Raw genomic sequence first — 25726 nt, forward strand, 5'->3', positions numbered from 1 at the left:
CAAAGTGGGTACCTTGTCTGCTTGACCAGAGTAGTGAGGGTGGAGTGGTCTTTCTCCTTGTTCTTTTAGACGCTGCTAAATCTTTAATTATTTCCTGTAAAAGTTAAGTATATTTGCTATTTATCATGGATGAAGAGGAATGAATTCCAACAGTCCTGGATGCTGAAGTCCTCATTAATTGTAAAAATAAAATAAATGTGTGGCAGAGCTTTCTGACTAGTGACTGTCTCGATAACTGGGTAAGGTGACTCATCAGTGATCTTAGACACCTGATGTTTAAAAACATCAACAAAAAAAGCCAGCCAAAAAGAAACACCTCACCTTGCCACCCCCAGAACAACTTGTCGGATACCCAAAGGGATGAGTGTGAGGGATACATACCCACTGGGAATGGATATGGAAGCCCCTTGATCAGAGACCTGTTAGCTTTCTACTCTGACTAGAGTGGATTTAGATTCAGCTAATAGTTTATAGATGAGCAGCTCTAGACCTCAGTATTATCCTCCACGTTTGAATTGTCTGCAGTTATCGCCCTTCATTTCCGTAGATGGAGTCTGCTCGTAAAGCTTGGGAAAACTCTCCTAGTTTACCAGAACAGAACTCTCCAGGAGGTGCAGGCTCAGGCATCCAGCCTCCTTCCAGTGTTGGAGCTTCCAACGGTGTCAGCTACAGCTCTTTTGGTGGAGTTTCTATGCCTCCTATGCCTGTGGCGTCCGTAGCACCTTCTGCATCTATTCCAGGTATCTGCAAACTGTGGCAGCAGTATTTGCATTGTCTAGTTGATAATCTGAATCCTCTATGGATTCTGGTGGAGAAGAGCATCCATGTAAATTGGAAGACTGGTTGACATTTAAGAGATCTGTAAGGAGAGTTCAGGAAAGAGGGACTATTTCTTGAGTGTTACCAGTATAATTTTAACACAAGGCTGACTTTCCTTTTGGACTTAGCTATAACTGAGTAGGGGCTCTTCTTTGTAATGCATCAATAGATCTTGCTTCCCCTTCACTATGTACTCAGTTGAAGAGAAGGGAAGGAAAAAAACCTATGACTGAGATACTCAACAATCCCAGTATCAGCATCAACCGTTCTACTCATTTTGCTGTTTGTAACTTCTGTGTATATCACATGTTCTGAGCACATTCTGCTCATTGTATGTAACAAAAAAATATGTTCAAAAGTTTGCATAACTCTGGTAGGTGAGAAGGTGTTGCTATCCTTGAATTATGGAGGGAAAACACTATTAAGTTCAGTGATGTGTATAGTTAGCAAGAGAGTGCCTGGAATGGAAAAAAGAAATGTACCTGGAGTCTGATTCACAAAAGACCTCTCCTGCATTCAGCGAATGTCCTTTTCATTTCTCAATTCAAGAATGGATAATGAGTCAGCCACTGTAGCTAATTTGTTTAGAAAACACATTATTTTCAAGTTAGGTCATTTATTTCCACCCACTTCCACCTTGACAAATTCTTCCCTCATTTTGCTTGAATATCCTATGTTCAGATATGCAGGCACAGGAGTGGCGTATTGCGTTCTTCTTGGTGCCACTTGGGGTAAAAATGATTTTTAGATTGCTTGTGTGAAGGTCTCAAATATCCTGTTCGCCCTTTCTATCCCTCTTAGCTGCAAATGTGAGGTGTTTGCAGAGCAAGTTTCTGGCATATAGGAATGATTTGGAGCACAGATTGCCAATTCCTAAGCTGTTAGTCTTGATGGGCTGGCGGGTCTCTGTAGGGTGCTGTGCCTGTACCTTGAATTACAGCCTCTCTTCTCTGATATTTAGGTAACCATATTCCACCCCTGTATTTGGATGGCCACGTATTTGCAAGTCAGCCTCGCCTGGTTCCTCAGACAATACCTCAGCAGCAAAGCTACCAACAAGTAAGGGAGGCATGTAATTAGCTAATGGCTTTTCAAGCGGTCTTCAGGGTGATGTGTAAGAAACAATGTTTATCTCTATGACGGTCCAAGGGAGCATAGATATTAACGTTCCTTGTATGCTGCTTCCCAGTAGGGTTTCAGAGGTTAGTGAAATTAAAGGGAGAGATTATTTATTTATGTTTATTTTAAAAAGACTGGATTTAAGTGAAACGTATGGTGAGAAATCTGCATGAGGTGAAGTGACCAGTAACAGAACAGAATGACATAAATCAGGTATCAGGGAAGTTTAGATTGGGTGTTAGGGAAAGATCCTTCACTAGGAGGGTGTTTGGGCCCTGGAACGGGCTCCGCAGTCGCATGGTCACAGCACAGAGTTTAAAAAGCATTGGGACAACATGCTCAGACATGTTTGTTTTCTAGGCAATCCTGTGTGGAGCCGGGAGTTGGACTCAGTGATCCTTGTGGGTCCTTTCCACTGCAGGATGTGTCTGTGACTTGCTGTATATTCTACAGCCAATCAGTATTGATGGGAGATTTCATTAGACTGAGTAAATAGGGTGTTGATAGGGTTGAGGAGAGCCAGCCTCCTCAGGATAGGAGTGCAGGTAAATGCAAACTTGGATTATTGGTGTTGATAAAGGGCCTACTCTGTGTGTGGAACATATTGGTCCCCTTATGTATCCATCAGGTGCCTGTTGGAACACTCCTCTCTGAGGTGCCTATGCAGCCTCTTTCCCTGCCAGTGTGCTTCTCCGTTGTAGGAGGGGCTGTGCAAAGCTGCAGTGTAGGTCATTGTCATGGCACATTAACTTGTTGAGGAAACTGATGGCTTTATAATAGCCTGGGAAAGCTTTTGGTTGCTCTTGTACCTCTCAGTCATCTCAATTTCTTCCATAGGCGGCTGCTGCTCAACAGATTCCCATTTCCCTCCACACATCCTTGCAGGCCCAAGCTCAGCTTGGCCTGAGGGGTGGTCTGCCTGTTTCTCAATCCCAGGAGATGTACAGCTCCATACAGCCCTTCAGGTAACTACTTTGCAATTTTTCATTTCCTTGTGACCTTAGCCTTTCGTTGCTGTGGTGAAGCTGACTGATGAGATATTCTGTACTCGTCTCCTCTTCCCTCTCTGTCCTTTTTCTTTCCTTTGATAATAATGCTGGAGAGCATTGGAGTCGAGAGCAAGCATATTATGGTACATGAGGCTTTGTATAGTGTGCTGCTTCTACGACAGTGGCAAAGTCTGTCCTTGAAAAATTCAGTTGCAGTGCCTGCATTCTTAAAGGATATGATGTATCTTGGGAAGTATGCAGAAGGAGGAAGTTTGTGGGGTAAAAAGCAAATTTCTTAATGAGAAATTCAGAGCCAACAGCTTACTGGATTTGGCTTCTTTCTAGGGAGAAGGTTAAAGAGTTGGTTTGATCAGAGCTGAGTAGCTGCATGGGGAAATCAAATAACATTGTCATTAGATATAAGCTACAAGGCAAGAACAGAATACATGCCTGCTCTTTGTTGGAAAAAAATAGTAAGATTCAACTTAAAAATCAGATGTAAATGGATCAGTGAGAGTATTTGGCCACAAGAACTGCTTATTTGAATTGAAGGAATGAGACATCAACTTCAGAGTTGGGATGGCTATGGGATTAACATATTCTCTACTCTTTTTTTTTTTTTTTTTGCATTAAATGAGGGCAAGTGATGAGGATGGTACTTCCAGGCCTCAAAAATCTAGACATGAAGTTTAAAAATATATATATAAATAAATAAATTGCTAGCACTGGAGCTGGTTGAATCTTGAATTCATTATTTCTGCTTTGCAAAACTGCTACAGGCTTCTGGTAGATTTAGTCCTTCCTTTACTATTAATCCAGAGGGTATTGTGCAGAGTATTAACACAAACTTTGGATGGGACACAGTGTCATTTTGTTGTAGACTCCTGCAACACAAGGACAGAATTGCTGAGAACTGCTTGCTGATTGGAAGCCAGATACCTTTTGATAGGCATGTGTATGTAGTCTTCAAAGGTTTCCTACATAACTTAAGCTCTTTTTTCTTCTCCAGGTCTCAGGTGTATATGCACCCTAGCCTATCTCAGCCCAGCACCATGGTCCTGACAGGAGGCACTGCTCTAAAGCCTCCGTATTCCGCCTTCCCAGGCATGCAGCCCTTGGAGGTGGTGAAAACCCAGTCTGGATCTCCCTATCAGCCCTTGAATGGAAGCCAGACGCTGGTTTATGAAGGCCAGATAAACCAAGCAGCTGGTATGGGAGCCTCCCAGATGATGGACTCCCAGCTTACACAGGTTAGGAGCAGGGCTTGCAAGGCACTCTTGTGTGAAGTATCACTTGTTTCTGAGACTGGCTTGAAACTGATAGTTGTGTTAAATCATGTTTGTGTGAGCTAAGTTAAAAGATTTTTCCATGAGACTTTTCTGTGAGCTGTTGCTTCAAAAATATAGCACCTTATTTAATGAAATTTCTTACTAATTACTTGTATGTCCCTACTGCAATGACCTTTTACATTGAGGGATGTCTCACCCTCCAGACAGACATTTTGTGCAGAATCAAACCTTGCAGTGCTTCCCAGTAGAAGGCTCTGATGTGACAGTTACCCAAAAAGTACTACTGTCAAGCGCCAACAGGTTAAATTCAGCCTTAGATTTTTATTATTTTTATCCCAAGGTGATGTCATGGTACCTCCCAAATCCAGCAGCTGTGAGTACTGCCAGATAAATCAGAACAAACAAGAGGTTGTTGAGTCATGAGCTGCTTCTTTTAAGTACTCTTTAATTATTGCCATAATCAGTTTGAAATTCATTGCAGAAGATAGAGAACTATTGCTTTCTCTGGCAGTGCTTTGGTGTGAAAGTAGAACAGACTTCGTGGCTTGAGTATTAAAGCTGCAAACAGTGTCTGATGCTGTCAGAGCTGTCTGACACTGCTGTTGGATCAAGAGAAAAATCACACATGCAGAGACGAGGAGGAAGATTGAAAAACTGCATGAAGGTTCTATGCAAGGGGGAAAGTGCAGTTATGTTAAACTGGTGCTGTGCTAAAAACCCAGCTGGCAGGGTGTCAGCAATGCTACCAGCACATGCTTTTCAGTGTGAAATTTCCTCTGATACATTAATTTGCATTTACCCTGTGCCAGACTGCACTATTTTTGAGATTCTTTGTAGCAGTACTGTGCTTTCAGGGTATTAGGAGAGAGCATCTCAACCCAACACAAACACTGCTACTGCCTTTAAGTAACTACATGTCCTTATCACACAGCTAACAATGCCTGTGCCTGGCTCCCAGCTTCCGCTGCCCCGCTACGGCTCTGGCCAGCAGCCCCTGATTCTGCCACAGTCCATCCAGCTTCCTCAGGGGCAAAACCTGTCTGTAGGAGCTCCCCGAAGAATTCTTCCTCCTGGATCACAGCCTTCAGTTCTTGCTGCCAGCAGGGAGGTGAGGATTAACTGAAGTTTTCCTCCTTGATCTTTCTTGTGAATGGAGAGACTAGCTTCTTGGGGATCCTTAAATGTCAAAGGCAATTGCTAGTGTTAAAATGAAGGAGCCCTTTTCTTCTTATCTCCAAAGCACAGGCCAGCAGTCTTTCGAGTTTTACTGCTGGTCATCATTCTGTTTCCGGGGAGCCATGTCCTGCCTTGATCCAGTTTGGAGTCTCCAGTTTTATTACGTGTTTACACAGGTTTCCCCAGAGTGCTTGAGGGGTGGTGAGCTCCAGACACAGTTGGAATACTGCCCAGATATTTCACACTGTTGTGAAGCTTGTCCATTTGAGTAGGTATATTAATGTCATGTCTGGTTTGATGGATTTGTATCATAAGTTTGTCTATTCTAGGGTTGAGAGAGTACAGCAGTTAACTTGCAGGTTTAGTATTTGCTTGTGCTGCTGGCTTGTTAGTTTAACACAAGCAGATCTTTGCACTTTAAACCCTAGTATTCTTCATCTGAAAATGTTTCTACTTTTAATGGGCACATGGGTAGAAGAGCAGAAGTTTAGTTTAAGTGTTCATATAAAGTAATGGACTTCCTCTGAAAACAGAAATGATATGCTTTTGCTCGTTTTCCTCTGTAGTCCTCCCAAATGGAAATGAAAGGCTTTCATTTTTCTGATGGTAAACAGAATATGTCCTCCGGAGGGTCTGTACCATCACCACATGCATACAGGTAAATACTTACAGAATTTGGCCTCTGTAGTCAGAATGAGGAAGAAGTAGTGTTCCCCATATGTGGTGACATGGTGCATATACATTATCCCTGTGTAAGATCCACTTGGATTTTCATGTGTAAAATACACTTAGTATAGTCCAAATATTACATGAAAATGTTAATGGCTTAATTCTTGGTTAGGGACCAGTGTGTCTCTGATGTGGTCATCGGTGCTTGTGGGAATTGTGCAAAGTTATTTGTTTTCAGCATCGTAAAAGCAATTTGGAGTTCTGTTTTTGTGTGTTTCTCATTTAGGTAGAAAATTGGAATCATTCAGTAAATGTCTTAGTTCCAGCATGATCTCATCTTCTCAAGATGAGAGACAGTAATATGCGAACGTTCAGAACCTTCAGGTCGCTAAGATTCCCTGAGACTTTTCAGTACTTTTTCTTCTTCTGAGCAATCCATGTGTTTTCTTTTGGGCTGGGAAGTTCATGGGTTCAGACTCATGCTCTGTGTACTGTTGCTTTCTGCTCTTTTTTTTTTTCTTTCACACATGAATAAGGTTCTTGTTCCGTTGTAGAATTTACTCCATGAATGTTGTCGACTCTTCGATTTCCAGGCCTAGCTCTGCCAGCCCAAATGGGAAGCCATCTGGACCAGCAGTTAGTATGGGCTCTGTGCAAGGACACTATGTGCAACAGGTAGTGTATGTCAGTACTCTCACCTAGTAGTGTCTGCTCTCCTATAGTATCACCCTTGTTCATGTACTTGAGAGGGTGACAGTGTAGTTAAGCTATATGTGGATGTTACTTTCCTTGCAGGGAAAGCAAGAGAGTGGACTGGGCGGATGCTGTACTGAGCCCATGAGTAATGCTCAGTAATGAGAGGTCAGGAAAAGTTAGAGGATTGCATGTCATATGCAATGCTTATGTTGAATTTTTGTGGGGGTATTTGAGATCCTTTGCATAAAGTGTTTTAGGGTAGCAAAGGGTGGCAGAACAAAGAAGAGAGTTGAATTTTGGAGCAAATTTGATGTCTTGCATGAATGATGGTCACCGGTGTTTTTTCTAATGCTTCCTTTTCTGTATGTCGAAAGGCAAAGCAACGGGTGGATGAAAATAAAGCCAATCTGGGAGCAGTAAAGCTGCAAGAAACAGCCTCCACAAGCCAGATGAAACCAGTGCGCACAGGAGCGATCAAACCTCAGGCTGTAAAAGTGGAGGAAAGCAAGGCCTAGGAGCACAGCTGATGCCTAGCTGGTCCTGCTGGCTGACAGGCCCAACAGCTGAGACTGAACCCCACTGGATCTCCTGAAAATCTCACCAGACCTACACCTGCCCCACACTGACTGACTACAGTGACATCATCCAAGTCCTCCTCTCCTAGCAAAGCAGTTTGAAACAGTGGATATGACATTGACCTGCTTGCTTTGAAACAAACCATGTGACTTTTAAGTGGCTTAAGCCTTTTTTTTTTTTTCACCCTATGCCCCATCCACAGGTAGCTGTGATAGCTCACTTGGCAAATCCCATCCTTCTCCTTCCCTACTTCTGTCTCAGCAGAGTGGCAACTGAAGGAGAGGGTGTTAACTTAGAGGTTTTTCATTTTAAAGGCAGCTGAGGTTTTTACAGAGAAAAAAAGCTATATCCTTGTTTATAGCAGAACTTTTATATGTTCTCTCACTTTTTTTCCCCTTCTTTCTGCTTTCCTCATTCCTTCCAGAAGAGAAGTCCCATTGACTAAAATAATGTTCTGACAGAACTCCTCCTGATTTTTATATGTAGTTTTGTGCAATGCTTATAATCTGTACTCTTCTAAATTGAGTTGGATTGGGTATATTTTCCCCAGATAAGTTAGCCTTTCAGATTGAGTAAAAGCAAAACAAACAACCACAATATACTTACAGCGTTCATGAATTTTTCAGTATTTTTGTTTTAAGCTAGAAGCAGTGCTTGCATTAGAATAAATGTGTACTAAAGTATATAGTAGATCAGTGCATTAATCTTGAAAGTTGCACCATGTTAATTGTAGCTTTGGGGTGCCTTGTGCACAACAAAATGTGGCATTTTCGTTTTAAGGAAAAACGCACCAAACTTCTGTTGCAAGCTCCTCTGGATCTAGGGTTTTTTGTTTGTTTTTTGTAGGTTTGAGATTTCTTTAGTGACTGCCAAACACGCAGCAAAATGTAAATCATGGACTTGCAAAATGTAAAATCTTAAGAGAAATCTCCTCACCACTCATGGGTCAGAAGAGTTGGCTAGAGCCAACGAGTTTGTTTGGACTACTTTTTGTAGTTGTGATGCTCTCTTATGCTCCCTACTTTGGCTGCTTTAATTCCTTGTCTCCTGAGACTTGTTCTATATTGTGCTTATCCGTTGGGGCTGCTCTCCTAAGCTTTGTTCTCCTCCCTTTCCCCTAGGTCTTTCTGTTCCTCTCATGGCCTCTTGTAATATTTGCTTACAGACACATTAGTAAGGGAGCTCCTCTGCAAGGCAGCCTTTTTAGCACACTTAGAACCTCCTTTTTTTTTATTGGAAGCGCATGGATTCAGAGTCAGTTTGGAATCATCCTTTTGATCTCCTTCCACAGGTGAACAGCAAATGGTTCTTTGTTTTGATGTAATAGCATATAGTGTGTATACTGTGTTGCAACCTAACACTTTCTCACCAGTATTTATTTGATGGTAAATGAAAGGAGGGTCCCAGTGGGAGTGGGTTGGGTTTTTATTTTTTTGGTTGTTTTTTTTTTTTTTTTCTGTGCGTGTGTGTGTGTGTGTATGTAGATTTTAGAATGGACTTGCAAGTTCCTGAAAGTTCTTGGAGTCCTTAAGCTGACAGTAGTCATAAGTAAATTCAGCTACTTCCAGCTAACTTGGTTTGTGTTGTTTAGCTCTTTGAAAATGTAAAGTAGGCTGGTCACTCTGAAGTGAGGGAAAGAAAAACTTCATTTCCACAGTAGATGATAGCTTGCTAACTGGTTGTGCTGTCTGCCTCTGTTAGATGGCAGCAAATCATTTCTTGGTGGTTCCAAAGAAGATATTTTGAACAAAGAATGTATTTGGGAAGGGATCTGGAAGGTGTTCTTGTTTGTGTGCTTTTTTTTTTTTTCCCCCTTTCTGGGAAATATCCTTCATAACTTTCTAGGGATGCATTTGAAATTTTAAGCTAGGTATAAATAAGAATTTTATACAGTAGCTTTAAAAAGAGCATAGAAACCTAATCTAACGTAGACATAGTAATGTGCCCTTTCCATAGGTTTCCCCATTGACCGTGGCAGAGAACGTGAAGGGAAAGGGGATAGGATGGTACTTCTAAGAAAAATAAGAGCTCTTTTATTTCTCATGTTTTATGGTGTTTTTTTTTAACTTCAGAGCAGAGTGTGCCAGCATCTCTAGCATCCTCCTTTACAGTACAGGGTTTGAGATTAAGTGACAAATATTTCCCCAGGCTTCAGACAACGCCCAGATCTGCTTCCTCATTTGCTAGTCCTGCTCCCAACGTTTTCCAAAGATTTTCCACCAGAAAGTCATCCCACTGCACTTCTTATTTTCTTCCGTGGAATATCATGAACAACAGAATTGTCTTTTTCATTTTTTTATCCTCCTGCCCAGCTGGCCCTACTAATGTCAGCCCAGAACCTAACTGTAATGGTTAAAGATACTCAACCCAGGCTCCCTTCTTCTTACATCTTTCCTATCCTAATAACACTACTTAAGCTTTACAAAGAACCGACCTCTTTCCTCCTACCTTTATGACTCTTTAAGGGTCAAATGTGTTGGAGAAATTGGGTTATTGCTACACACAGACCCTCTGGTGTAAATGCCATCAGAACTACAACACTTCCTGTTGAAAAAGGTCACCCTTCTTTCTCTTTTAACCTCTCCCATCCCTCCCCGAACAGAATAAAACACTAGAATTTATTTATACATATTTGATGTTGTAGGTCTAGGTGAAAAAGTAATTGTTTCACTGCTCTATTTATATATTATGTCTGAATTATTCTGTGTAGGAAAGGCCAAGAAATGCATGTGAGCTTCATTCCGTTCCTCTCCTTTGCGTGACTGTCAGCTGCAGTTGGCAAGGCACTCTTCCTCTTAATGGAATTTTGTGTGATGGAACGAAGTTAAAGAGCCCAGATTTCTAAGGTGCAATATCCTGTTTCTCCGGCATATATTTTTGTTTGTTTGTTTAAAGCTAGTACGAGGTTACTGATGTTAGTAAGTAGTGCTCTGGAGTCAGAAGGAAGTTCTCTGATTCTCAAGGTGCAGAAATGCCAGGGGTGCTGGTTTGCAGATAACAATTCAGCTTGGGAAATAGAGAAGTGGCAGTGTTTAATGCTGATGTTTATAAGGGGATACTTTGGTTTACTGTCTCCACTGCTGAAGGGTACTGCCCTAATGGTTTATTTCTTTGCAAGTTGCTTTCATTTTGACTGGAATTCTGCTACTACACAGTAGGCGCCTTCTGCTGGAAAGATGCAGTGTGCAGTGGGAGGGAGAGGTGGGATCTGTATTTTCAGCAAAAATGGGTGAGGCAGAAGTATTTGGAGGCTGACTTTGCTGCTTTTTGTACAGCTGAAGGTCTAAATCATGTGTAAACAGTTCTACACACAGTGATTCACAGCCTAGCCAGCTGCATGTCGTGCTGCTTTCCTTTCCAGCTCAGCTTGCTTTTAGCCCACAGTGAAGAATAATAATAAAGATGAGGGGAAAAAATAATGCTCCAATGTATTTTCAAATAACAGCTGGAAGCACCAGTGAGACAGGTATTGTTATCTGTCCTGATTCACTCTTGGTTCTGCCACGTGACAGCTATACAGTAGTCAGCCACTCAGTGTGTTGCAGCCCATTGAACTCCATACGTGTTTGTCTTCATGCAGACACGTTTAACAGTTTCCTGACAAGAATGCTGCAAAGCTACATGCTGCCCCGTGGTTCCTGTGTGTTTATGGATATATATGGAAACAATGAGGTTAGCTTTTTTTTTTTTTCCGCTATGTCTCACATTCTGGCAGGCTACTGTATTCACTGCATGCTAAGATCTCATTTGGTTGCTGACTTTTTGTTTCCCTTCTGTCTTAGCTAGGCATAGATTAATCCTCGCAATGTGGGTTATTTTCAGTGTCCAGCAGCAGCCCAGTTTGTTTATAAGAAAGATACACCTGTAAACAAAGATCACTTTACAGCAGGCGTCGGGATAGCTGGGCAGCCCAGCAGACACGAGCGTTGTGCTGAAGCGGGCTGCTGGCTGTGAAGAGACAGCAGCAGGTGGTTGGGTTGGAGTTTTTTCTTCTTTTCCCCCTGAGAACACCGGACGTTCCTCATGGCTGCAGGCACCTGCTGGGGTTCAGGATGGTCTCAGCAGCGAGGCGCTCACCCCTGGCATGTCTCAAGGCTGGAACCCCCCCTCTGGCTCTCTGTGGATCGCATTTGTTGTTTCTCAAGGGGATATTGCACTCCTCCGAGCTTTTAACCTCATCGCTTGTGGAGTACTTTTGTTTCCTGCTAACCTCATCACCTGTATAGTACATTTTTTTGGCCTTTCCTTTCTTTGTCTTTCCATGTAGACCAGATATTTGAAAGGGCAGACGATGGATAATTGTGTAACGTGCAACCTGATAATATTTTTTGGGAACTTTTACTTGGACCGGAACTCGAATCACGGCATCACAGGCCAGTTGCGGCACACTCTTTATTGCCCTTTTTCCTCATTTCAGTACCTATTGTTTCTCCTTTCAAATATGTGATTGTATTAGCTCTTTCCATATGAAAGAATTCTCCTTATTTAAATAAAAAAAAAAAAATAAAGCAGATTATGCTTTTCTCAAAGTTTCTCAGACCTGTTTGGTTCTTTGGTGGGTGATAAAGGCGCGCAGAGCGGGGGGAGGAGCAGCGTCAGCGCAGGGGCGGTGTTGCTGCGGCGACGTGGCGTTGCTATGGCGGCGTTGCTATGGCAACGTGACGCCCCGCTCGCCTCCACTTCCGCGCTCTGTGCGTCTGACGTCACTTCCGGCGTAACGCGGCGGGCTGAGGCGCTTCCGGCTGCGGTCTCCTCAGGTCGGGGTCGTCCTGGGCCCGCTGCCCCTGCGGCGCGGAGCTGTGCTCCTGCTGCCCTTCCTCCCCCCGTCACCTCCGTAAGGCTCGAGGGAGTGGGGCGAGGCCTGGTTCCCTCGAAGCGGGGCTACGAGGCCTGGTGGTGAGGGGGTGGTGGTCCCACCTCACCTCGGAGCGCTCAGGGCGGACATAAGGCCGCTTGCAGGTGGAGCGGGGGAGGGAAGGTTGGGAGTGGAGGATGGGCGTGGGGCCGGCGGGCCTGCTGCTCCCCGTAAATCTCAGGAGGAGAATGGGGTGGTGAGGGACGTTCTGCATCCCCTAAGGCTCCCAGCCGGGGTACAAGGCTGAGGTGCGGTGTTCCATTCACTTCTACAGGGCTCTGGGATGTGTGAGGGGCTATGCTGTGCTCCTGTCTGAGCTTTGTGAGGCCTGGGACTTGCTTCCCTGTCACAGCGCTCTTTGGGGTCCCAGGGCTTGCACTCATCCAGAGGCAGAGGGGCAGTGGCAGGGTGTCCCCAGTGCTGATGGAGAGCCTATCTTTGCAAGGGGCTTCTTACCAAAGTCTGTTCTGCATGGCAGCATGTAGCTGAGCAGCACTTTTGTTTTGTAGGGAGCAAGAAACAAGGACGGTGGCACCGCATTTGGTGCAGTGATGTGCCTGCATCCTGCTTTGCTCATCCCTGATGAAAGCCATGCAAAAGAATTTATTCCAGTAGCTTTTGGTGATATCGAGGTGAGGAGCTGCAGCACTGATTGCCTGGTATTTCCAGACAGCACGCCTAGCTTCTAGTGGTTCTGCTTAGAGAACAGTTCAGTCCTGCATTCTGCAGCACTCCCCCAATAGGCTGCGCTGCAGTCCTACATCACCTTCGGGTTTCCAGTAGCCAGCTTTTAGGGAGTGTTTGTAGGTCATCCTGTCAGCAAATACACCCAGTTTGCAAGGAAGTAACCCTTCTTTTCTTGTGTGTGTGTGTGTTTGAGTGTGTGACTTGCCTATCAGCAGCATCAGTTCAGGCTAGGAGCTTTGCTTAGCACAAAGAGGGGAGATTTAGATTAGGTGTTGGGGAATCACTGTGAGGGGGGTGAGGTGCTGGCACAGGTTGCCCAGAGAAGTTGTGGCTGCTCCATCCCTGCGGGTGTTCAAGGTTGGGTTGGATGGGGCCCTGGGCAGACTGATCTAGTGCCAGATTTAGAGGGTGGCAGCCCTGCCCACAGCAGGGGTGCTGGAAATAGATGATCTTTCATGTCCCTTCCAACCCAAGCTGTTTTATGGTTCCAGCTTACTACTGAGGACAGAGACCTACATGCATGTAGAATTAGGGCAAGTGAAAAGTTAAGTGTGTGTGGGCAGAGGGTAGTTCAGTAACTCCATTCTCTGAACTAGCAGCAGCTAGCTACAACTGAAAACACACAAATTGAAAACAAGGGAGCAGAAGATAGTTACCATGAGCTGCCAATGATGGAAAGTAGCAATGTGTGCTTGCTGTCAAATGATCTTCAACCAGATTTTGAGTGAAATGGTGATTGCTGTGCTTCTCTGTTCTTGAAGGCCTGGACAGACCTTTGACAGGATGTTGGGATTTCTGAAGAAGCCAGTTGTGGTTACTGCAGAGATAAACCTCAGCCTTGTGGCGCTGACTGTCGTGGGATTAATGAGCCGTCTATGGGGGCTTTCCTATCCACGTGCTGTTGTGTGAGTAGAATAGTTTACTTCCCACTAGAGCAACATGGACTTTTATTTTTTAAGCATTTGTGGGTTAGCATAAGGGGATGAAAGAGCAGAGAATGTCTCTCTAATAGAACCCTGGAGGTGAAGATAAGGGGGCCAAAGCTGCCACACTGTGTTGTATCGTTAGCCAACGTGTCAGTGTTTCTTTTCCTGCTCTTTTTGTAGCCAGCAGGGTCCTTGTAATTAGACTTGACGTGTCTGTGTCTCTTGTGTTTCAGTTTTGATGAAGTTTATTATGGCCAATTTGTTTCCCTCTACATGAAGAGAATCTTCTTTGTGGATGACAGCGGCCCGCCGCTTGGCCATATGCTGCTAGCTTTGGGAGGTAAGATGCCTCCTGAAATTGAGCAGTGTCTATTGCCTGTTGCTCTGGAAGAAAGAAGTACTGATTAGAAGTTGTCAGATCCTCTCATTGGGAAAAGCCCGAGGCAGCTGAGAGATTCTGATGTGGAGAGAATTGGTATTTCCTTTATTTAGTACTGGTACAGGACTGCTGCAGGAGGACTGGGAAAGTGATGGAGACAGGTATCCATTACCTCATTCTTAGGCAAAATGAGTGCTGCTGCTGACTAGAAATAGTAGGCAGCAAGCAGACTTTGAGGCCTAAGTTCCATTCTGTAGTTTGGAAATGCACAGCATAAAGCTGTCTATATGGGAAGGAGAGATTAAATATGCAGATAACTTTGTCACTGAGAATCTGTTGTTCCCACTTTATATTCTTTGTACCTCTGCACATTATCAAGCACTGCTGCAGGCAGAACAGTACAAAAGAGGATCCTTTTGGGAAAGAGGGCTTTCATGCATAGGCAAACTGTGTGTTTGAGAAATTGTTCCAGGAGTTTAGCACGTGTTTTTATACTTGTTTTGACACTGGAAGTTCTGAATTGTTGCTTATGTTGTAGGTTACTTAGGAGGATTTGATGGAAACTTCTTATGGAACAGGATTGGAGCTGGTAAAAACTGTTTTTCACTGTCTCATTCTTTTGGGAAAAAGGTCGTATTTCAGCAGCTGGCATTCCTTTTGCCTGCCTAGTGGAAAAAATGTTTTATCTGACACCTTCATGTCACTAATGGAAATTTAAGATATTATGTTTCTATAGCACAAACTTTTAAAATCAGTTAAAACAGTTTTAGCAATACAAGCCTGCCAATAAAGTACTAAAAGCAGAAATTAAATTCAGCAACTCACTGAATGTAGTTGTAGTTGTGTTGATCTGGCTTATCTGCAATTAGCATCTTCCGTATTTGTGTGTGTCTCTTTTCCCTCTGATTTCAGAATATAGCACAAACGTTCCTGTGTGCTCCTTGCGGTTCCTGCCAGCACTGGCTGGTGCTCTCTGCATCCCCTTGGCATACCAGATTTTGGTAGAACTGCAGTTCTCCCACTGTGCTGCGCTTGGAGCTGCTCTTCTGATTCTCTTAGGTAAATTTATTTCCTGGGGAATAAACTGTAAAGAACTGTGAGTCCTTCATACAGGGAGAGAACAGTCAATTTTCCCCTTTGAAACTGTAGAGCACATAAATGGAGCACTGCCTTGACTTTTGTTACCTTGAGAAGCATCTGTCCAGGTCTGCCAGCACCTTGCCTCTTGTAGGCAAACACAGCAGCTTTCTCTGCCTCTTGGCAGACTCTGCTTATTGTCTGTTTCTTTGTCTTTGGAGACACTGACCATGTACTTTGCTCATGCTGGAAAGGTTTTGTTCCTTTAAGCCCAGCACCCCAGCACCTCTGTACTGCAGCCAGTAGAACTGTGTATGAATTGGCTGTCCTGAAAGGGGCAGGCAGGTCCTTCTGCTGGGTAATAATGTGATTGTCTGAGGTGTTTTTCTGATTTTGTGTCTGTCTCTTTTCTGGCAGAGAACTCTCTGATCACTCAGTCAAGGTTCATGCTTCTGGAATCCATATTGATTTTTTTTATCCTGCTTGCAGTTTTGTCCTACCTGAAGTTCTACAATTTGCAGAGACACAGGTAAAGCTGAATTGTCTCTCATCCTTTTGGATATTCTTGTGGTGACTCTGTTATAGATTCTATTGTTTTTTTCTTTAAGTTATTTCACTTTATTGTAACTCACCTCGTACAACTGCCCCAGGAGTTTATTGTTCTGAGCAGAGTTGGAGACTATTTTAACTGATACTAAGATTGTCTTTATTTTATAATAAACATAAAATCCCCTTGGAGCATTTCTTTATCCACCTGTTTTTTTAATTTTAATATTTCCTTCCATACACAGAAACACAGATGTTAAATTCATCATTTGTGCTCCTTTGATACCACTGAATCTGGGTATCTGTATCTCTTCTATTGTGACTTCACACATTCTCTGATCCTTGCAGAGGATAAACTGATGTAATCTGGAGTAAAGTAAAATCATCTGCAAACTGAGCCTAGCAAGTGGCTTAATGCATTTCTTTTATATTTGGTATCAGAAGGGAGATAGTGTTTGGTATTGCTTTTCAGGAAACAGGGAGGTACATTTGAGAACATCCTGTAGATCTGAGTTTGTGGTTTGGGAGGTTCAGAACGAGATACCTCTGCGTAGAATAAGGAATAGCAGATTTGTTTTTGAAGTCAAACTACCTGAATTCAGGATCTTAAGAGTGTGCTCAGATGTCACCATAACACTGTTCCCTTTGTCCTTTTATTTCAGTTCCTTCTCCGGAAGGTGGTGGTTTTGGCTTCTGTTGTCTGGAGTAGCTTGTTCTTGTGCTGTTGGGTAAGTGGTGGCACATTGGGCTGTGTTGCAGTAAGCTGACATTCCTGCCTGCCATCTGAGGTATTGGCGGTGCTTCAGATTTTCAAGGCCTGTTCTTGGTGCTGTTCTGAGCAGACATCCTCATGATTTTTTATGAGTTAGACTGCTGGTCAGCTGTCAGCAGGCAAAACCAGGCATTAGGGGTATTATCTAAGTGTTTTGTGGAGATGGCCTTATGTTACATGATATCAGCAGTGTTTCACCTCTCCCTCCTCATCACCTCAAGCTTCAGTAAGTCCAAATTTAGGGACTCAGTGCTGATGTGCCACTTTGTTTTCAGGAGGGTTCACTGTCTTTGTCACTGCAGTTATTTAATGTAACGAGCAAACAAATGACATCATCAACTGTTATAAAGCCTTGAAGCTTATTTATGTTTTTGTACCAAACTAGTCACAAACCTAAGCCCTAGGACTTAAATGCATCTGGTTCAAGAGAAAGCTTGAACATTTACGTCATGCATTGAATAATAGCCATAGATCTGTGTAGTTCTTAACCTTGTTCAGTTTTTGTGCATTCTCTTTTCAGAGTGAAATACATGGGCCTATTTACCTATATGCTGCTCCTGGTCATTGCAGGACTCCACTTCTGGCACATGTTAGGAGACCAGAACTTGTCAAATGTAGGTGGTGCAACATGCAAAATAAACCACGTGTAACTTAGCAGAGCGGGAGCCACCTGGGAGCCTTGCAAGCCCACAGATAACAATGCTGGCTGTAGCTGTTTTTTACACTAGCATTCCTTGTTGTAGTCTGCAAACCTTCATGTCGTAGAACAGTTTTTCAGCTCAGTTGCTGAGGAATATGGAGTTAAGTTTAAGAAAAGCATGCATGTCTGACTGGCTTTTCTGCTCTTATCTGTGCCTTGGTGATTTGTGGCTCAGAATCTGTAGTGTTTCACAGAACTCCTGTTGGCTCCAGTTCAGATCCTCAGTGGAGATTATCCAGCTGTCCTCGAAGTTACAGATGAGTAAGGGGTGATTGGGGGAACTCAAGAATAGACAAACAAAGCAAGGCTCTGCACTGATATTTTTAGGATTTTTAATACTTGGAGCATGAAAGCAGTGAGTTCTCTATGTTCTTCTAGGTTTCCTTGGTGTGCCATTTCCTAGCTAGGGGACTGACCCTCCTCATCATCCCAGTGGCCACGTACCTGTCCTTCTTCTATGTCCACTTGACTTTGCTGTATCGCTCTGGGCCTCACGACCAGATTATGACAAGCGCTTTCCAAGCCAGCTTAGAGGTAAGGGAAACAGATTTATTAGGGGAGAAGGGGAGGAAATGTTTCTTGTGTTCATTGTTAGGAGAAAGGTCTGCGTTCTTGTTCCTTTGATCCTGCATATTTGTTCCCTTTATGTCATTTTATTACTTTGCTGCTGTGGTATGGCTTTAAGTTGAAAAATGAGGACTGAAATCCTAATAGCAGATGAAAGCTTTTCTTCCAGTCAGCCAAGGCTTCACTCTAGGCTGAAGATCTGTCCTTTCCTACAGGAAACTGCAGTTGTAGATACAGTGCTGAACTCTTAATTGAGTTCATGTCCTAAGTGTAAGTTTAAAATGCAAGATAGTCTGAGCTTCTATAGATAAGTACTTAGTTTGTCTATTGAAATAGCATGAAACAGCAAGGGATATTCCTTAAGGACCTTGTGTGGGAACTGTAGATCACAGCCTGGACCTCTGATTGACCACCTGAGGCAAGTAGTGAGTCAGCTGTGGGAGCACAGGTGAAGGCAATTCTCCTGTGCTACCAGAAGGGGTGGTGCCTGGCTGCACCTCTCCTAGATCCCATTGGAGTGCTGACTGCCACTGAGGAAGGATCTCTTTCTGGAGATTGCTCCTTGTGGAGTTTGCTGTGAGCCTATGACACCGGTGAGCATTTCCATTTATTTTGATTATCCATCGTGATAATCTTACTAAGCCTAGCCTTTGTGCACCTATTGATTGTGCAGTGCTGGTACAGGCTTTGGTGTATTTACTTTCTGCTGAAAATGATACAAGATTTGATTTTTGTAGATAACATCAGATGAGAAAGCACTGTGCTAAGATACTGCTGTGTTGAAGTGACAAGTGACTCTAAATAGTGTTTGAACAGCCTCCAGGTTGTTTCTTTTTATTCCTACTTATCCTGTTATTATGCTTCTCAGGGTGGGCTGGCTCGGATCACTCAGGGCCAGCCCTTAGAGGTGGCCTATGGCTCTCAGATTACTCTGCGGAACGTGCTGGGCAAGCCCATGCAGTGTTGGCTCCATTCTCACACGAATACTTATCCCATCAGGTGAGAAATCTGGTTGGTTTTATATTGTTAGGGTCGAAGTGTGCCCTGGTTCTCTGTCAGTTTAGGTCCTGGTAATCATTAAGCCTTTGGAGAACACTGCAAATGCATGGCTTCTCTGTGGTCTGTAGGAGTGGAGCCAGTGATGTGGTGCTGGTTTGTGTGCAGTGACTGTGAAGCACAGAAATGTGCTGTTACACACCTGTTCTTTTTTTTTTTTTTTTTTTGTACTTCTGTAAAGGTATGAGAATGGCCGAGGTAGTTCTCATCAGCAACAGGTGACCTGTTATCCCTTTAAGGATGTGAACAACTGGTGGATTGTCAAAGATCCTGGAATGTGAGTATGCAAGAGATCTAAATACTAAACTGTTTCAAGCATGACTTTGATATAGAGGCCATATGTGATCATGAGCAATCACTTTCAGCTGCAGAGCTGGTAAAGGTGGCTGTTTGTATGCTGCTCCTACATGGTAGAAGCATTAGTGAGGACTTAGAAATTCTGTATGAACTGCATCTGCCCAATTTGTGGTTTGTGCTGTGCGCAAGGGGAACTTTAAAGAGTTATGAGATTGATGGGAACTGTTCAGGTGCTTTGCGTGAAAGCAGAGTTCTGCTTTTTGAAGTATGTGAGCCGTGGCATTTAGAGTGTTTTGATGAGTTCTATCAATCTTGAATGGGTCTCAGAAGACACTAAAAATCATTTCTGCAGAATGAGTATTTCTTTGCACTGAAAATGTGGGATGAGCTTCAGAATCTGCTGCATTAGGAGGGGTTCCAAGTGGGTGTCTGAGCATGAAAGGGCTTGGTTTGTGCTAAAGCATTTTGTCATTTTAATTGTCAGTGGAGAGCAGGACTCTTTGTTTTTGCAGTTCTGCCTCTGAAAGCCCTTGTGTGATATCATTGCATACTGATCAAAAAGTTGCTTTTGTAGGCTTCTAATGTTGCTCTGGGAACGGCATAAATGGTTCTACCCAAAGGATTGTATGCCATTATAAATCATATCTACACTGGGGAAGCCTGTCAATAGTGCAAAGCTTTCAAGTAGGGATTCTAACAGAATCTTTGTGAGAACCACAGATAGCCAGTATCTACTTAAATTTCCTCAAATTGCCCTGGAGGATGTGAAGTTCTGCTGTAGAACAACGGAGTACAGGCAGCAGTTGAGTGAACAACAAAGTTCCTCCTTGCCAAAACATGTGTTAGCCCTGTCCAGAGGATAAGAGTTTGGTCTCTGTGGTGGAAATGATAGCTATTGATCTCTGTTGTGGTCCTGCCAAAAGTGACATCAGTTGTAGTAACAACGCCTGCCAGACTTTTGAAGCACTTACATTTCGCAGAAGGCACCCAACAGCTGTAGTGTGGGAATAATCTGAACTTGTTCCTGACTGACCTAAATTAGGACCACTGTCTTAGTGGCTGGAGTGTTTGTATCCCATTGCCAATCCCCTGAGTCATTCTGCCCTTAATTTGTCTCTACCTTGATGAGCTTTCTTTCCATTCAAGTGTATTCTCTAGATTACTTGGTTTTCCTATCATAATGCCTAGGTATCTGTCCCTACTGCAGTATTTTGACCTAACAGTTTGCTCATGACAAGGTTGCATAAGTCAGAAAAAAGAATATGACCACTTCCTCTCATGTGTTACTCCACCAGGCAGCAGCTGGTGGTGAGTAACCCACCCCGTCCTGTCAGGCATGGGCACATCGTGCAGCTGGTCCACGGCATCACAACTCGGTACCTCAACACGTAAGTCCTTTCCTTGTCCTTTGCTCTGCCACGACTTTGGGCATCATTGATTGATGCCCAAAATGGTGGGGGTAGGAGTGACAATTCATGATAATTCAGATTCTTAAATACATAGATCCCTTGGTGAGTCCTCACCCTTCCTCCTTGCCTGCCCCCTCTCCAAAATACTCAGGCAGTGTTGTGAGTGACAGTTAACTTAAAGCCATCTGCTGCCTCTGCTGACTTCACCTGTGTGAAGGGTGCACTCAGAAAGTTAGGAGAATGTGTTGGAGGCTTCAGTGTGCCATGGCTCATTGCCACGGATTCTTGGCTCTTCTGCAAAGACTGCAGTTTGAAAGTGGCCTCCTGGCTGCTTTCAAAAGGGAGTCAGTCGGCATTGGAATGTTGCTCTGCTTGGGAAGGGGGGAGGCATTCTGAATTGTGGGTCTTTGCTATGTTCCTTCTGAACCCAATTTGTTCATTTTTGGAAAAGCAAGTGAACAGCATCCCTGTTTGTCACAATCAGTGCTTGTTCTTCAGCCCAGGGTAGCAGTTGTCTGTATTGGCTTCCTCTGTGGCTGCTGCTGGCAGCTCTTGGTAGTGAGTAGTGTTCTCTTTCAGAGTAAACAGTGTAGTCTTTTTAAATGGATTACTTGGATTATTTGCTTTTAAACTAAGCCAATCTTGTTCCTTTATGGGTATGTTTTTATATGAATTTGGGAAATGGTCTTAGAGGATCTGAGGATGCTTACTTTGTCTTACAGGCACGATGTTGCCGCCCCTCTTAGCCCCCACTCCCAAGAAGTTTCCTGCTATATTGATTATAACATTTCCATGCCAGCACAGAACCTCTGGAGAGTGGTGAGTGATCAAAGGGAGGAAAGGAGCTCATCATTTTTTTTTGCCAAAAGTAGCTGAGATAAAAAGCCAATCAAAAGACATCTCACCATTGCAGGAAATTGTAAATCGTGAGTCTGACACGGATGTGTGGAAAACCATTCTGTCAGAAGTGAGGCTTGTTCACGTGAATACCTCTGCAGTGCTAAAGGTAAGTGGATTTATGTTTATTTTCCTACAGTTTTTCCTCCATCCAACTCTGATAATTTCATAAAATACTGATCTCTCTAAAATGCCTAAACTACGTGAAACAAACATAAATTAATTCAGGGAAATAGTGAACTTGCTCAACGTGGTAAAAGGGAGGCATGTGTTTCAGGTAGTTGCTTCGTTCTTTCTCAGCATGCACAGCTCTCCTGATTCTCAGAAAGTTATGACCACTGTACACAAGTGAGCCTTAGATGCTGAGGCTGTGTGTAGTATTTGACAGCAGATGGAATAGTGAAGGATCTCTTCACAAAGGTTGCCAGAATCGCTGACTTCATGGCTGTAGCATCTGTTCAGATGTACTGTGTGGTGACTCGTCCTGTACTTTGTAGCAGGCCCTTGCTGTGATGGGCTGCACAGCCAGGCCAAGGAACTTCCAGCCTGAGGTTCCAAGTAACAGGACTGTAAGTTGCACTTTCACTTTCAGCTCAGTGGAGCATCTTTACCTGAGTGGGGATACCGGCAGCTGGAGGTGGTTGGAGAGAAGCTGTCCAAAGGCTACCACCAGAGCATGGTGTGGAACGTGGAAGAGCACAGATATGGGAAAAGTATGTCTCAGCCATGTTCTCTGAGCATAGATCAGATGGGGAGCTTCCTGCAGTGTACGTAGATGTACTTAGTCTAGTGGAATTGGGATGGAGTGGGTGTGTTCCCAGTGTCACTGACATGGTGAGGTCTCAGCCACACTCAGTCTGAGTAGTAGATTTGGGCAGTTTTTCAGTGAGCTAGTTCTACTAGTGTCAGAATCCTTACAGATCTCCTCAGAGAGCTCATACAGTTGGACTGCACAATGCTGAAGGGCTGCCTGGAGCCTGAGGAGCCGGGGGTATATCATGTGGGCCCTCCCTTTCTGGGTTTCTGGCTGTTATGTTGTTGTTTCTGAACAGTGTTTTTCTTCTTCCAGGCCAAGAGCAAAAAGAGAGGGAAGTGGAACTCCACTCTCCTACACGGATGGATATAAGTAAAAACCTAAGCTTCATGGCAAAGTTCACAGAATTGCAGGTAAATGCATTTCTTTCATCCTTTCTGATGCAGGGCAGGAACAAAAGCATTTCTGCAGACTCTGAGACTGAGAATTCATTATTTCTTCCTTGCTGATAGAGTAATTTGGCTTCCTTAGTGAGGAAAAAATCTGAATGCTCTTTAAGCATTAGATAGCAACTGTGCTATTGAATGATGAGTACCCAAGTGCCTGTAAAAAGAGAGAGAAGGAAGAGCAGCTGGGCATGCAGAAGTTCTCTGAAACTGAATTGCAGTGTTGTTTTGTCAGCAGTCTCAATGCCCCTTGCTGACATTTCAGAACTTCACTCAGAAAAGTGCATTATCTAAGGACAAATAAAACCATTTTATTGATAAATATCAAGCCTGACTTACAAACTGTCTTTTTCCACGTGCAGGTTGAGAACATAACATCTTACATCTGAAGCTGTTAATCTATGCCTGTTATCTCAGCTATTGCTCTAATTCTGAAAGCCTTCAGTTTACTTTTTTTTTTTCCAGTGGAAGATACTCACATTGAAAAATGAAGATACAGAACATAAGTACAGCTCCTCTGCTCTTGATTGGATCACAATGGACACAAATATTGCATACTGGCTACACCCAACCTCTGGTGTGAGTAGCAGAGTGGTAGTAAGTGTGAACCTGGTGAAGGAAGGCTTCAGTTCTGACATGTCTGAGTGACAGCAGGGTTGCAGTTCTGTCCAAGGAGTTGATACAGGTTGGGCTCTTACTGTGTTAAAAATTTTTAGTTCTTCAAAGCAAGCAGCTTTTTCTTGAGAAATTTTTTCCTGTTTCAGAAGATGAGCTGAACTCTAGTAGCATCCTTTAAGTGCTATACGTTACAAAAGAGACTTAAAGCAGCAAACTTCATCAGCTTTCTGATAAGGAAAGAAAGATCACAGTACTAGCCATGCACGCTATGAAATTTAATTTAGCAAGTATGTGAAATATTGATAATATTTGAACTTACCTAAAAGAGCTGCAGTGCATTCCTACTTCTGGCTTATACAATATTTTGTTTGGCAGGCCCAGATCCATCTCCTTGGGAATGTTTGCACCTGGGCTTCAGCCAATGTTGCTGCTGTGGTCTACACGTGTCTGTCCCTCTGGTACTTGATACGACGAAGAAGAAAAATTTATGATATTCCTGAAGGTTTGATTCCATTGGGGGTGTCTCTTAGTCTATTATGCTTTAAAGGACGCAAAGCCTTTTTTTTTTTGTATGCTTGATTATTTTTGCACCTTTTTCACCCTGACATTTTTGCCTGTGGCACACAAAGATTTTGGTCATTGCCATGTGACCATGGCCCCTTGAGACTGTATAGGAGCTAGCACAGTGTCTGAGTTACTCCCTGTGTGTTAAGATGCCTCCAGGCAGCAGATTTGGATTGTACTGAGACCTTTTGTGATAGACTTAAAGGAGAGATAGTGCTTGTGTGGAGAGAGGCTTATTTCAAACAAACCCTGACCTCTGAGATACATAAATTTACAAGGTCAGTGCTCTGAGATATCAGTCAGAGATTTCTCCTGTCTCCTGCAGATGCATGGCAGCTGTGGGTATCAGCTGGTCAGATCTGTGTTGGAGGTTGGGTTGTGAATTACCTGCCCTTCTTTCTGATGGAGAAGACACTTTTCCTATACCACTACTTGCCTGCCCTCACATTCCAGATTCTCCTGATTCCCGTTGTATTACAGCATCTCAGCGATCATCTCTGCAGGTATGTAATTTTTACAGATAGAAAAGTGACACAGTTGTTTTCTCCAGGGTTGGCACCCTGGCAAGCTGCTGCAGGAAGGCAGTGTTATTTCCCAACGGTTTCATTTTCCTTTAGAAAGGATAAGCCACATTTACATCTTCCTTCTGGGTGGCGTTAGCTGGCATCGATGTAATCTGCCTGCTCTTTCCCTCTCTTGTCCCAGATCTCTGCTTTCCAAGAGCATGTTCAGTGCACTGACTGTAGCCTGGTTCTCCTCAGTGTGCTTTGCCTATCGCACGTTCAGCCCTGTGACCTATGGGGAGCCCCTGTCTGTTGCTGAGCTCAAGGACCTGCGCTGGAAGGACAGCTGGAACATCCTCATCAGAAAACAGGGACACTGACAGTCTTGTTGCAGGTAAAAGACAACACATCTCTTATGCAAAGTCAAGAGTTTATTGTATTGTTAGTGTTACTGAATTTTTTTTAAAGTCTGATCAGATAATTGATGGTATTTGGATCAAGCTGTAACAGAAAAAGAAATTTAAAATTCTTTTATTATACTGTTACAGAAAAGTTCTCAGTAGTAATGTAGGTGTTACGAGCACTGTGCCATGGCCTGCTACCAACAACAGCTGTATTGTATTTACAGAGCTGCACCACAAGTTGAAGGAATCATGGGAACAAGGAAGTGTGCTCTGAACTGCGCACGCTGGTTCAGGTTAAAAACATTGTGGGTAACTCAGCCTGACTTGCACCAGCAGGGAAATTCACAGCGTAGCAGAAGGTACGAGTTAAGGACTGGGGTTTTTCACTGGGAATGTCTGATAGCTCTGTACATGCAGTCCCTAAGGGACACAGTATTTCTGCCACAGTTGATTTTATTGATTTAGTGTCTGCAGCAGCCAGGAGCTGACTTAAGAACTCCAGTCCTAAACAGGCTGGGATGCTTTTTACTGTAGCATTCCTTTCTGCCTTAACAAATGCTATTCCAGGCTGTCTTCATCTTCTCCCCACGAAGAAGGTATGATCAAACACTACAGTCATTCAAAGTAGGATTTGGTCACTGTGTTGTTCCTCCTTAAAGCTGTACTGACAGCTAGTGCTTCAATGCAGTATCTCATACCCTAAGTCTGTCTGTCTGACTTGCAGAAATGTAATGTTGAAGGATAGTGCTCATTAGCAGATAGCAAACCTTTACTCACATCCACTGCTGACAATAGTATTACATGCAGACTGCATTTCTTGTTTTGCTTTTTTTATCTCTAAAGCTCAGCCATTACAGAACTAAAACTAATTTAAACAGAGCGAGAAAGGACTGCTGATTGTAAGAGCATTTCTGTTCAGACCTTTGTACTGGTGTA

At 43.5% G+C, this 25726-nt stretch overlaps 2 protein-coding genes across 14 annotated transcripts in view; both read left to right on the plus strand.

Moving 5' to 3' along the window:
- PRRC2B (proline rich coiled-coil 2B) overlaps nt 1-11870 on the plus strand; it is a 48139-nt gene extending 36269 nt beyond the window's left edge. For 5 of the 11 annotated variants that reach the window (XM_031601742.2, XM_031601746.2, XM_031601744.2 and 2 more), the window contains exons 25-32: nt 548-740; nt 1781-1878; nt 2776-2903; nt 3937-4177; nt 5148-5324; nt 5959-6050; nt 6616-6736; nt 7132-11870. In XM_031601742.2, coding sequence (XP_031457602.1) covers nt 548-740; nt 1781-1878; nt 2776-2903; nt 3937-4177; nt 5148-5324; nt 5959-6050; nt 6616-6736; nt 7132-7272 — 1191 coding nt within the window. In that variant the 3' untranslated portion in view covers nt 7273-11870. Of the gene's footprint in view, nt 1-547; nt 741-1780; nt 1879-2775; nt 2904-3936; nt 4178-5147; nt 5325-5568; nt 5661-5958; nt 6051-6615; nt 6737-7131 lie in introns of those variants that run through there. The other 6 variants (XM_031601747.2, XM_031601748.2, XM_031601750.2 and 3 more) reach the window with 3 other exon arrangements.
- Nucleotides 11871-12035: 165 nt separating this feature from the next.
- POMT1 (protein O-mannosyltransferase 1) lies at nt 12036-25447 on the plus strand. 3 transcript variants are annotated; one of them, XM_090121195.1, is made up of 22 exons: nt 12036-12167; nt 12698-12820; nt 13637-13780; nt 14035-14141; nt 14719-14769; nt 15093-15239; nt 15675-15786; nt 16466-16531; nt 17096-17189; nt 17654-17809; nt 18711-18841; nt 19080-19175; nt 20491-20583; nt 21327-21423; nt 21518-21610; nt 22094-22214; nt 22571-22668; nt 23167-23298; nt 23695-23821; nt 24209-24386; nt 24589-24780; nt 25015-25447. In XM_090121195.1, exons 3-21 carry the CDS (start codon nt 13659-13661, stop codon nt 24764-24766), a joined length of 2199 nt encoding a protein of 732 aa, XP_089977321.1. In that variant the 5' UTR covers nt 12036-12167; nt 12698-12820; nt 13637-13658; the 3' UTR covers nt 24767-24780; nt 25015-25447. The 3 variants fall into 3 exon arrangements, with proteins under 3 accessions (XP_089977321.1, XP_031457617.2, XP_089977322.1); XM_031601757.2 differs by having other exon boundaries at nt 23167-23280; XM_090121196.1 differs by lacking the exons at nt 23695-23821; nt 24209-24386; nt 24589-24780; nt 25015-25447 and adding an exon at nt 23466-23667 and having other exon boundaries at nt 23167-23386.
- The last annotated feature ends 279 nt before the right edge of the window (nt 25448-25726 follow it).

The sequence above is a fragment of the Phasianus colchicus genome, chromosome 19, assembly GCF_987193195.1.
Source record: "Phasianus colchicus chromosome 19, bPhaCol1.hap1.1, whole genome shotgun sequence".
Classification (NCBI taxonomy): Eukaryota; Metazoa; Chordata; class Aves; order Galliformes; family Phasianidae; genus Phasianus; species Phasianus colchicus.

Bases quoted from the DNA above. Each gene is read 5' to 3' on its own strand.
- POMT1 (XM_090121195.1), top strand. From the start codon at position 13,659: ATGTTGGGATTTCTGAAGAAGCCAGTTGTGGTTACTGCAGAGATAAAC. The intron at 21,424-21,517 runs GTGAGTGATCAA...TCACCATTGCAG, and splicing joins CACAGAACCTCTGGAGAGTG to GAAATTGTAAATCGTGAGTC. The intron at 21,611-22,093 runs GTAAGTGGATTT...TTTCACTTTCAG, and splicing joins ATACCTCTGCAGTGCTAAAG to CTCAGTGGAGCATCTTTACC.